The sequence below is a fragment of the Diadema antillarum genome, unplaced genomic scaffold (assembly GCF_040938485.1).
Source record: "Diadema antillarum isolate AM-2024a unplaced genomic scaffold, OU_Dant_1.0 scf00000086, whole genome shotgun sequence".
Lineage (NCBI taxonomy): Eukaryota > Metazoa > Echinodermata > Echinoidea > Diadematoida > Diadematidae > Diadema > Diadema antillarum.
In genome coordinates, this window is record NW_027270975.1 from 2159395 (window position 1) to 2172288 (window position 12894).

At 38.0% G+C, this 12894-nt stretch overlaps 1 protein-coding gene across 1 annotated transcript in view; it reads right to left on the minus strand.

The window, feature by feature from the left end:
• Positions 1-12894, minus strand: part of LOC139717988 (epsilon-sarcoglycan-like) — a 110454-nt gene that overhangs the window by 67475 nt on the left and 30085 nt on the right. The window contains exons 2-5 of the mRNA XM_071629477.1: positions 12343-12465; positions 8777-8925; positions 5297-5369; positions 1318-1519 (exon numbers count right to left, since the gene is read on the minus strand). Coding sequence (XP_071485578.1) covers positions 1318-1519; positions 5297-5369; positions 8777-8925; positions 12343-12465 — 547 coding nt within the window. The remainder of the gene's footprint in view (positions 1-1317; positions 1520-5296; positions 5370-8776; positions 8926-12342; positions 12466-12894) is intronic.

Here is a 12894-nt window from a genome sequence, read left to right on the forward strand (position 1 = left end):
TGTACCAGGGACTTTGGACAGTGTGTACAGTGCCTTGGGGAATATTGGGTGATTTCAAGTTCGGTGCTAGTGCCAGTGCTAGTGCTATCTCTGCACTAGCACCGGCGATAAAACCGAACTTGAAATCACGTCGGTGTTGGGAGTTGACCTCAAAATTATGACGTATTTCCGGTAGTTGGTGCTGGGCTCAGTATTGAATGTCGTCTGCTGAACCGAGCTCCGCCATTTGTGTTAGCGATTTACATGCTTTTTCTCCATTGACTAACACTAGCCCCTAGGGATTATCATTTTCTTCATGTCAAGTTCGGTGCTGGTGTTAGCGTTGCCGTGCGACGCGAGACCTGTATTCACTTCCATAATAAGTGCACGTTTTACGTGCAAAGTCTATGATAATGCAGTGGTCGCCCACGTAAAGAACACGAACACTCCAGACATGGCAATATAAATCTGAGCCTGGGAGCAAAATTAAGATAGTCGTATTTTGGGGGATGGATGAAATTTGTGGCATTTCAATCCGTCTTCCTCACTATGTGTTTTAAACTAAGTAGTTTTGGCTACATCTTTTAATATTTGACTGTATTCACGCGCCATCACTTTTTTCGTCGCGCAATTCCCGCGGAGCTCGCGGTACTGTGATTCCAACACCAAGTGCTAGTGATCAATAATTTTGATCAGTATCACCTCGTTTAATCTGACCGTTGGTGTTGGAGCTCGATTTTAGGCTGTTATTTGGGAGCTAGCACTAGCACTAGCACCGAACTTGAAATCACCCATTGTGCCAATTTGCACTCAAAGCACACATAGGGTTAATAGGGATCATGTAATCTTATTCTCAATGGTGTTAATAGAAAATGGGCTCAGAGCAAGAAAGCAGTAAAAACCTTGTATAGGTAACACTCCAACAAATGAAGCCTCTATGCCTCCTTGTGTGCCAACTACTCATCACACACCTACAAAAATTGATTACCGACAAGATATTTGAAGCCACAGTCCTCTTTCATTCCAAAGGATGAGCGGCAACAAATACACTTTCCTTGGGGAACATCTCCTTGCTTTTTTTTTTGGAAAATGATAATTAAAGCTCACCATTGGCTCTGAAATCTGAGTTGTTTGAAATATTCCATTAGAATAGACAAATTAAGTCTTTGCAAGATTTGGGAAAACAAAACAATTTTATTAAGTCTGGAATAGAGTCATGTAGACATGAATAATCTCAGAAATTATGAACCTCCAAGACTTTACAAATATAACAAGACAAATTAAAATGACAGAATCATGATAGATAACTGCCCTCTTTGATGATGTTTCAAACCTTACCCAAATTTCTGGGATGGACCGGGATTAAGGGGCATGGGAAGGCCCAAGTCTTTGGCCGATGTCAGGGACTGAATGACGAGGCCTGACCTTTGACCCCAGAGAGATGCCACCACAGCTAGAAAGTCCTCTTGAACCTGGGTAGAAAGGAAGTCTGCCACGTTCTGGTTGGAGACGAAGAAATTACTCAAGACCGCTGGGGACACTGCAAAACAATAAACATTTTTAAAATCATAGAAAACAAAGAAAAAAAATATTGTTTCAATGAGTCAAATGCAACTTCCTACAAAAACTGTATTCCATAGGCTGTGTACAATATGAAACAATCACAAAGTAAATATCAAAAGAGTTTTTAATTCATTTTGCTTACATACAAGCACACATATAAAAACTGTACATAGAATGTATCACAACCTGTATGATATAATGCTTATGTACACATACACATACATTCATTGAATATATGAACATGTGAATGAAATAATAAAAGCAATATTCATTTTATCCTTCTTCATGAAAGATTTATGGAGCATCTGAAAATACCTTATGCTTTGTATGTATTCAAAGCAAGTCATCTTAAAGAAAGAGAATGCATTAATCCATATTTGTGTAAAATGCGTATGAAAAGGTTGACTGTACATATCTTATTTATACAAAATGGGAAAAAAATTAATGTTATCTGGAGGAAGCAAGACTCTTCTAAATTTCTAGGTCACAAAGAAATGTACCACAACCATACTCTCTGATAGCAGAAAAGTCACAGAGGGTTGAAAATCCCCTGCAGAGCACTGCAACATCTTCTCGGTTTTATGTCTCCGTACAAATATTCTACCTTGACAGTAACGTCATTGAAACTGTCAAAAGATCCATCATCAACACATGACTGAACACTCTGAGTTAAAAGCAAAACACAACATCTGCTCCCCTGAGGGAAAAGAACGAATGACTAATGCATAATGCCAATAACTGACATATGCAACAAGAGAAAAACTGTGTCACTGGTTGAAAGTTGAGGGTATAACCACTCCCTGTACCCTACAGGGAGTAAAAAAGAAGTCATAATCTTTGCTGGAGTCTTTTGAGGCAGTTAGAGTGAATCACATCACTCCCAGTCAGATCATGTCAACGGTGATATCACGTTTGATTGCTGATGTATGGCTCCTTTACAGCCACCATAGAACAATCCCAATTTGGAAAGGGTGGAATTCAGTTCTGGTCAATGGACCTGATACTTAATACATCCTGCATTGACAACTAAGGGAGGAAAAAGAAAAGTTCAACAGCTTTAGAGCTACCATAGACTGGTCCAAATTTGGAAGAGGTAGAATTTAGTTCTGGACAAGGGGTGGATTCTGAATACTTCCTGGATTGATGACAAATGTGACAATATTATATTCTTGAACTGAAATGACTTCTTCTAATTCTGAGAGACAATGAAAGCTGTATGTTAGTGCTGTGTATGAGTAAAGCTTGTGACTCTTTGTTGGAACTAATATCATATTAGTGATTCTTATTTCATTGCTGTTACATGAACAAACATGCAAATTTTGATTTTCACAGATATCAGGTAATGTATGTAAGCTGTGTGCAGACAGACATCCATGATATGCATACGACTAGAATTTACATTAAGATTTCCACTAGAATAAGATACATTTGTACACCCTGCTTGGAGCAGATTCATTTAGATTTACTTTGATTTAATTTGGGATCTTCAAAATGGCTCATCTGCAAACAAACATATGTGACCCGCTACAACAAAATGGTCCTAAAGTCGCGCAAGGTCGGAGCCGTGAAAATTGAGTTTGAAGTCAGAGCATCAAAATTGGTCAAAACTTACGATTTTCTGAATTTGACATATTATTAGAGTCTGACATGTCTTCTATCATCTGTCGAAATTTTGAAGGAAAATGATGAAAGGAAAGACCAAAAAATAGCGTTTTTCTAGGCCATGTTTTTTGGCGTTTCAACGAAGCAGAAACTGATTCGAATATCTGGATTGAGCGCCACACATAGGCTCCGCCCCTAACAACGACCAGAGTGATCTCATTGGTCAGTTTGCTGCTTGCCGCTAACCGAAGCGTGAAGCTCGCACACTGCCCAGTCGACCGGTGCGTGCTGGCGGGGTACGCTATGCCCAGCCGCTTCTCCTGGCATCCTGGTCACTGATTGGTCGGTGAGGAGACCGCCGACGCTGTGTTTGAATGAGCATTTCGGGGGTTGCTAGGGCTTACCTTCTATTGTCCGGAGGTGAATACTGACTTGCGTGTCCCTTGATCATGATTGCGTCGCAAGGAGAACTTTTAGGGCGCTTTCCTCGAAACAGTGATTTCTCAGAAGTCTCGACCTGCTCTCTTTTAAACATCGATATCTCCGCAGCCGATTATTTGTATGAGATGTGTTATATATCAATTTAAAGCAGAAAGATTAGGGAATTATGCCATGCAATTTTCAAATAATTGACCTCACCCGACTTTAGGATCATTTTGTTGTAGCGGGTCACATATGCTCTGACCTCAAGCAATCAGCCTAAGTACCAAAGTGGGCCACAGTTCCTACCTTCTTTCCTTCCCTATGCTAGGAAAGGATTTGAGACTCGTGTCTAGACAAGATAAACATGACATACTTCATGTTTGATTTCCTGTGGATAGTTTGACAAACTATGGAAGTTGCCCATTTGGTCAGTTTGGATACAAATAGCCTTGACAAATCTTTTGAACAGTAGTTGTTGTTGAAATGTAGATAGCATATTTGTAAATAATGTACACATTTTGGTTCCCATTTATGCTTGAAGTAAATGTTGTAAATAATCCTAAAATCTCATTTTTTTCTTTATTCAATCAGCAGAAGAGTAATTCAAGCCTGGTGCATACAACTTCAGTAGGTCTAATGATCCCACTCCTTTCAAAATGATGCCTAAAGCAACAATTTAAGTATCTCACACACATTTCATTTTCTTTGTTCATTTCTCCTGCAGCCAAGACCATCATAAAGCCAATGCTAAACGAAGTGATATTGGGTCTTGCAATTTCCTCGTACTTTAAACCATTTCATTCATTGAAACTGCAACCAAAAACATGTATTCAAAGGAACATATCAATGTGATGTCAAATCCTTGCAAATTTCAGTTTAAAATATCTATCTTTCACATTACTCTCATCCTCATGGATGTCAATATCAACCCAATTGTATCTTCCATAATTGCTCGACATAGCAGATTAATAAACAGTGAAAAGAGAGAGAGAAAAAAAAGAACTACCAAAAAGCTGAGTCTACAAATTCATTTTAGGGGTGTGTGTATGTGTGTGTGATGTGTGTGGGCATTGCATGTACAGTGTAGGGTGGTATAGGGTAGAACCTTCAAATTCTTCTCGAACTCCTTATGTGCCATGGTGTAAACCCCTTGCGTGCCACATTATTCTGAGACTGCAACATAGTCATGCTTTCAAAAAACATTCTGTTATCCAACTCAATGTAACTTTTATACATTTTTGTTACCCTAGGCATATAATGAGCAAAGTTGTATAGAAAATGCTAAGCATTACTTTGATGTAAATTGTATGACAAATCTATGATTGTTTTTTCCTTCAATGACCAGTAGCTACATTATTGAAGAGACATGACTGTTTTACACAAAACTGTTGCAGACGCTTAGAATTTGCTCTCAAATTAAGGAGGAAACACTGCTTGATAGTCAATCACCACATGAAATGCAAGCTACATGTTACAGGAATGGAATCGCACGATATGTCTTCATTGCACTGTGGCATTTGGCAATTTATTGATTGGTTTGGGCGGGTTTATGCGTTTGAGCAGAATATGCAAGGTTGGCACGTCGTCGACTGAGTCGGCATGCAAACGTGGCACATAAAGAGTTAATCCTTTGTGTATTCTGAGTGCCAATTGGCAGAGAAAACCCCATAGCACTGTACACACTTTACAAAGTCCCTGACACAGAAAGGGTTAAGGATCAACTTCATACCTGGATTCTCCTGGACGGAGAGAGAACTCAGTATCCTTGAACTCTCATAGGTCTTTGTGTTCAGAGCGATGATCTATGGACAAAAGAAGATGAGTGAAAAGATGTCATCTTAATGTAAATCAATTCATAGCACATGAGGTTCACTATTTCAAAATCATGTCCCACAGTTTGGGGCTGAATTGCACATGTTATATCAAAGTAACAAGCTGTATAACAAATTTTTATTATACCAATCTTTAAGTCCAATCTTTTAAGTTTGTCAGCTGTCTTTCATGACATGCTCAAAATCTATTTATCCGCACCATTTCTTTTTATCAAGAGTTCTACATAAGTACTGATAAATCAAGTGAAGAAAGTTTGAATTCTATTTAGAATAGTGAGTTGAAACAAAACAAAACTAAACTCATGACAGTAAGAACACAACACTTTGCATCTTTAATCACATTTCTTTGGACCATATCAATCATCAACTTTTCATACTCTGCCAAGAGAGCTTAAGGATGTCACATTTGGTAGATGCTTCATATTCTTATGACTGCTATCAATAGCTTTTTTCTCTTCCTTCCCAACAAATCTTAAGCTTTGTGACTTTAAAAAAAATGCTCTTTTCAAATCCAATAGAATCTCTCTTGGAATCTTAATCTACGTAAACCCTCTGTGTCCTTTGTGATGTTCTTTCTGACATATGAATCTCATGATTGTGACCTAAAAAAACTTGACTTCATTTCCCGAGAGGCACTTTTGTTTCCTCTTTCTCCCTGACAACAACCATCAACCCATCGTCATCATCAGAGTCAAGGATGCGGTCGCCATGGGAGATGAACCATTCTCATCAATTGTATATGGCAGAGCGATTCGCACACCCCTCTTTCCAGTCATACATCCTCTTTTATCTCATCTAGACTGCAAACTTTAATCCACTTAATTGGAATCATGACTTCATAACTTGGCTCCCACAAATGGACGCTTTAATATCATCCGGATGAAAACTTCTGTCATATCTTCCTTCCTGGAATATGACTTTGTGTCACATTTGTCATATGTTCTTCGTCATAGCCTTATGTCTCAGTTCAATCAGTAAAACGAGATAAAATATTCACTGATTCCTCTTTCAGTTGCCACATTGGAAATCATTTAATTCATCCACAAAAGTTATTAAAGATTTTAACCTTTCCTCTATAAGCTGGTCCCCCCTAAACACTTCAACATGACCTGCTACAATCAATTCTAGTGTCAATGTTCACTAAAAAAAAACAAACAAACCAAATTACGATGTATTGCCAGATAAGCTACAGTACATGAACTAATGAAATTACTATTCACAGAAACTATGATCTATTTCCAACAGAGTAAAATCATAAAAATAAAAAGAAAGTTTAGGAGGGTTAATGACTTAATATTCTTTTAATATAATCAAACTGTGAGAAAGCTATATATTTTTGCTCCTGGCATGAATTTAGTGGGTATTTTTTTTCAAAGATTTGAGGTCACCGATACTCACATTACCCTAAAATGAATGCAATGCAATTGTCTTGCATCTGTTGTGCTAATAAGTAAAGAAGTCAGAAGATGGCGTGTGCAAATTTCCTTAAAAAATATACAAAAATACAAAGCAATTACATAAGGCTGGCAAATATACGTCTAAACACTTGATTTTGATAAACAACAACAGCAACACAAATATTGTGGTGGACGAGTCTAGGGGGCTTAAAAATCTGTCAACAGCTGGGAAAAGGGGAATAACATGGAGTTTCTAATTTAATATCCAGCTTGACCGAGACAAGATACCCTGTATTTCCTCCACAAGTGGCATCTTTTAGGGGATGGATTAATAAAGGATGAGGAGGAGGAAGAAGAGTGTTGCCATGGTAACTGCTAAAGCTAGACGAAGCCTGCCCTGGGATGGAAGGAATTCCAGATTTTAATCTGCAAACAAATTTCATATGGCGGGATTATCAAACCGTCTGAATCTGAATTTTTGAGACTTTGCTTACATCATTAGTTCCACTGCTCTGGCTTTAATTGCTAACAGGGGATCACCGACATTTCTTATCTGCAATTCCCCCCCCCCAAAAAAAAAAAAAATAAATAAATAAAGCTAGAGAAGTATAAGAAAATAAATCAGAGAAAATTGACCATATCGATAAAGTAATATGTTTTACCTCATCTTTGATTTATAATTCAATCTTCAATACATGTGTAATCATTCTCATGAAAGCTGAGACATCACAAAAAAAAAACAAGAATCTGAGCTTGACCTGTGCATTGAGAGGTTTGTGAGAACTTTGGTGGGTATGGCCCTTGTTGCATCTGTGACATCATTTACAAAACATTTCCTTTGGACCGATGAAAGATTCTCCCTTCCATGCCACGTATCTCCATTTCCTGGAGAGATGTACAAGTGGGAGGGGCCCAAATGTCAAAGTTGACATCACCTACCAGGACCCTGGGTTTGTCTACTGGCCTGGAATGGACCAGATTGACATTTTTTTCCTTTTCTTCTCTCAAACTTGGCCTTCCCTCAACTTGGCCCTTCCAACTGCCTTTACAAAGAAAAAAAAAATGAGGCTGACATTGATGAAAAATGACCCCGCTTATGAAAAAATACACAATGTGGGTGAAAAACTGAAGCAATAATTAACTAATTACCTAAAAGCAATTTCCTGAGCATGCAAGTACCAGCAGTACGGCCACAAAACGATGTGACATTAAGTGTCAAAATGAAATTGGATACCACTGACAAACTACTAAGTTTAGACCTATCAGAAATAAAGGATGCTTTGAGTATTCAAAGGAGGGAAAAAGACAGTGGGATGTATTCCCAAGCAAATGCCAAACCGGACTTTGTCATGTTTATTGATACCAGAAGTCATCCATGGCTTGAATTAGATGGAAATTGGGAGGTAGCCAAATAGGAATCCCATCTCTAAAATTAGTTGCCATCATTCTCAAAGCAACATTCAGCAATTGCCCTAAAAATTACCATACTGTATGCAGATTGAAATTTTATGCATGTTTTTATAAGAACTGATCTCTGGGGGGAGTAAACCAATTAAGTAGCAAACAAAGTATGTTTACTTTAAATCAAAAGGAATACATTGACATTCAAATAGAAATAAGATGCAGTGTTTTCTTGGGTATGGGTACTGCAAAGAACTTGACCACATATCCCAATCCCAGGCATTTCCTTTATCATGTCTTGGAAGACCTATGAATGACCTTTGATACGCCGATTGGGTGTTTAACTGATTAATATCATATTCCCTTGGAATGTCGGGAAGGGTGAGGGGGATTATTCATTTATGGATCTCCTTCCCCAAAAACACGACAACATATTTTTGCTTGCCTAAAGAAACAAGAGAGATTGAACTTAGACAAGAAATTACTGCAGGTGTGTCAATTTCAAAGGGATGTGTAAGTGGAAGCAATCATAGCAGAAAGAGAGAGAAAGAGAGATGTTTGAGGGGCAAGCATACACACCTCCAGATCGAAATCTCCTACGTTGGTTTCCTCGGGAGTGCCATAGAGTATCCCGTCCGAGCTCGCATCGGGTTGAACGAACTTCAGCCATTGTGGAAGGCTTGGCCGACTGACCAGGCTGGGGCGCAGAATGATGGGGTCGGCCGAATCTTTATAAAAGACATATTTAGACAGAGAAAAAAACCCCCACACAATGAAAACAACAACAATTCTGTATCACACAAACTAATATTTTTCAGTGTTATACTACATCAAACATAACTTACCAACACACAAGATTTTCACTGTGTGCATATAATATGTCATTATGAGCTGATATGCAAATCCATAAGGACCTGGGAAACCATTCCTCTTGTAAAAAAAAAAAAATAATAACATGCATTTGCAAATGTGCTTTATAAAACCAAATCCTTGCTATAGAGAGGAAATATGACTTCCCAATAAAAGAGCTGAATTCTTATTTCACGTACTTTTGAAGGTTTTTGCCTCACAAAACTACTTTACTTTGAAGGAACAATGCACAGCATTCATTTCATCTAGTACTTGTTTTCCCGAATTCTTACATTTCCAGTCTCTGACAGAGACAACACTGCCGTATTATGCCATCTATAAAATCTACAGCTGATTGCTGCCATCACCGCTACAACTTCCATAACTATCTAATGTAATGGTTATCCCCTGATAAAGCCCTCAATTCTCTGTTAACCATCATTATGAGAATGTACAATACAAAGGTCATTGGGAAGATTATGTATGAAGAAAATATTCAAAGATGTGACACAAAGTTTACAAATAAATGTCATTTTCAATAAATGGACTGACTACTGAAGATGATATTTCATGCAAAAAAAGAAGAAGAGGGAACAGTCTGTCATGTTACTGGCCTAATGATTTACAGAGTATCACCCTCATCATTATTGCTCTCAAAGTGATGGGAAGTTATCCTCCCACCCCTGATGTAATAGGAACTGTTGATAGGAGAAAATTTACCTGGTCTTATGTGTGATGCCCTAATTTTTGGTGGCTTGGCAGTTTTAAATGATTTGCTATGTTTGAATTGACTACTAGTTGTTCTCGAAAGCTATGAACTTCTTTCTGTCTGCTGGGTTCAACTGGTATGATGCAGAGTGTCCCTAAATAAAATGTATCCCCAGAATGATCTTAGCCTTGGAAAATAGATGCTTGTTTAGTACTTCCCTACTACTTGTCAGAATCTTTATTTGGCAGGTAACTGGACTTTTTCACATTATGAACACATCTTGCATGAGATACTAATAGTTATGAAGTGACAACCTCTATTGCCACTTGGACATGATTTTCTCCCAAGCACAATCATGTGCAACAAGACATGACAGCATTCTTCCCAGGCCACTTGGCATTATTCTAATCTGGACTCATTCCAGTTATACTTGGGAACTGATAGACATTTTTATTATTTCATGTCATGATTTCATCCTTCAGGAGAAAAACCCTGATAGAAATAGACAAAATGGATTCAAAAGGAAGCATTAATTTCCCAGAAGACTGAAGAAATGAATATGGGTTCAGTATGAGTTTAAATTCATGGCCTGTGGCCACAGAAAGAAAGTGATTAAATGTGTGTAAGCATGCAACCAACCGTAAGTTCCCTCTGAAGAAGTAGGTAATGAGGACAAAGTGCCCTGGCAAAGGATGCTATCACTGCTGACAACAGACTTGAACCAGCGACCTCAAGTTTGAGAGTCTGTGAGGCTATCCACTAAGCCACTATAACTCCCCCTAGCAAACTGATGTTTGCCATGTTAACTGTAAGGAACTATGTTTAGACAAATTTGCCTGATGTGTTAATCCGTTGATGACGAGTCCCGAGTATACTCGGGCAGGCGTCTATGGGAAAAGCGTGTTGTAGCAAAATCAGCCTGTCCTCAACGGGTAAGACAAATGGTTGCTGGTTTGTTTTAAAACCAAATTATCCTCGACAGCTGAGACAGTTTTGATCACTCACACTTTCATTTATCATCAATCTGCTCCTGATTCCAAGGCAAAAAGAATTCAATCTACACTGAATGTACTTGTGTCAAAACCCACTATGACTGACATCCTATAGCTCAGGGCTGTGTTGGTCTGCCGAACAAATTATGGGTGCAAAGCGGAGGTACAATTCTGATCCTAATTGGCCTTGAAACTGGGTAGACTTTAGTTAGAGGAATCCTGGGGAAACTTGACAAGCACTGACAATGAACTGACACCTTGTGAGCTGACTTCAAACACGTGCCATCGAATGATAGGGACTATTAGGACCAAAAATATCCCACAATTTGCTGAGATGACACTGAAAGTGAAAGTGGAAGACACTATTACCTGTTCTTACTGACATTTGAGAGGATAGTTTGGGTGAAGAAATTGCTCATGGGACCGACCGCAAGAAGGCAGGAAAGATAATGAAGAAGCTTTGAGGTGAGAAATTTCTGTGGCCATTAGGTCAATGACCTCGACGTTTTCTACACATCAGTTAGTCTATCAAACATCTAACTCTTTTTAATGGACTGGATTGAAGTTTGTGTTGGGTATTACTTTACACAGAAACCAAAGAGTAAGGAATGTATATATTCAAATCTATGGATATATCAATCTATGGATATATCATCCATGGGGCTATGGATACAAGCTATTCATTTCATCTATTTACTTTGTATCTTGAATACATGTATCAAAATTGTGAAATCTAGTTTGAATCCATAAGTCTTTGCTATGTCAAGCAATCCTTTGGCAAGCTTTCTGGTAGTCAGAAACATCTTTTTTTTTTCTATTGTATAAAGTATACATAAAATATGAATATGTCAGCAGACTGGTCCATTAGTCATGGCTATATGTCAAGCAAGCCTCAGCAACTTGCTGCTGAGAGATATTATGTTAGTAAAACTGGTTGCATAAGATCTGACTGTGTCAATAAACAGGCTTTTAAATTAAACAAAATGAACAAAAATGTGACAGATGACAATCTATTCTGTATCAGTGAGACTCATTAAAAATAACATGTGGCAAAAATGTTTGCATAAATCATATTTCCATGCTATATATAACACTACTTTGCAGCTGGTACAAATTATGTTCAGTTTTTATTTATTTTTATTTATCTATTTATTCATGGTTTAAAAGATAACTACCATGGCAGCCTAACAAGGCCGAATTGAGGTAGTTTACACAGTAATACAACATAACAAAACAATATCACATACAAGTTGCTTGAGATTTCAACAGTTTGTTTGCCTGAAATATGTTTTATTATTCTTTGGAGAGAAATTAAGTTTAAAATGGACACAAAGTTTCAAGTAGCTGACACTGAAAGTGACATAAGAAAGTTTATGGACCATCTTACACACATTAGAAATGTATGTTTTCAATGGAACTCTAAAGTAAGTATAAACTATGTTTCCTCAGGATTACCTACACTACCTCTATGATTCATCCCAGTCTACCTTTTTGGAGCTGCAAGAGGGATTACCTCATCAAGTATTAAGTACATTCTTAAACTATTTCGCTTTACAGGCTAGCAGACATAATTTTTCCGTAGATATGAGTCGTACCGAGTGTATATTGGTCAAAGAGGTCAGTTCTGAGGACTGGCCACTGGAAGTTGACCCCAGTAGAGATGTTCAGAGCTGGGATGCCATGGACACTTTGGATGGACAAGCAGAGAAGGCCCAAACCTGGGTTGAGGAGAGAATCAAAGATGAAAAACTTTGAGAAAAGTTAACAACCACATACGTATAGGAATGAATATGAACATATAGATAAATGGATTGCATGAATAAGGCATTAGTGAACAGATTTAACGAAATGAACATATATGGTATGAGAGGCAGATACAACCAGTATTTGATGGAGGTGGCTATGCATATGGTTGAACAGAGGGCTTTGTGAGAAAATGTTGCACAGCTCAATAAATGGAATGTGATTGAGGGCTGCATCAGCATTGAGCAAGTACCTCTGAATAAAAAGTACATACATTTCTGAATGAATTATAGTATAAACATCACAAGGTGCTGAAAGTGATTCAGGAAGACATTGGAGTAACAGGAACATATCATTCATGCTTGTAGACAATGCTTCAAAACAGGAATTCAATGTTTTCAGTT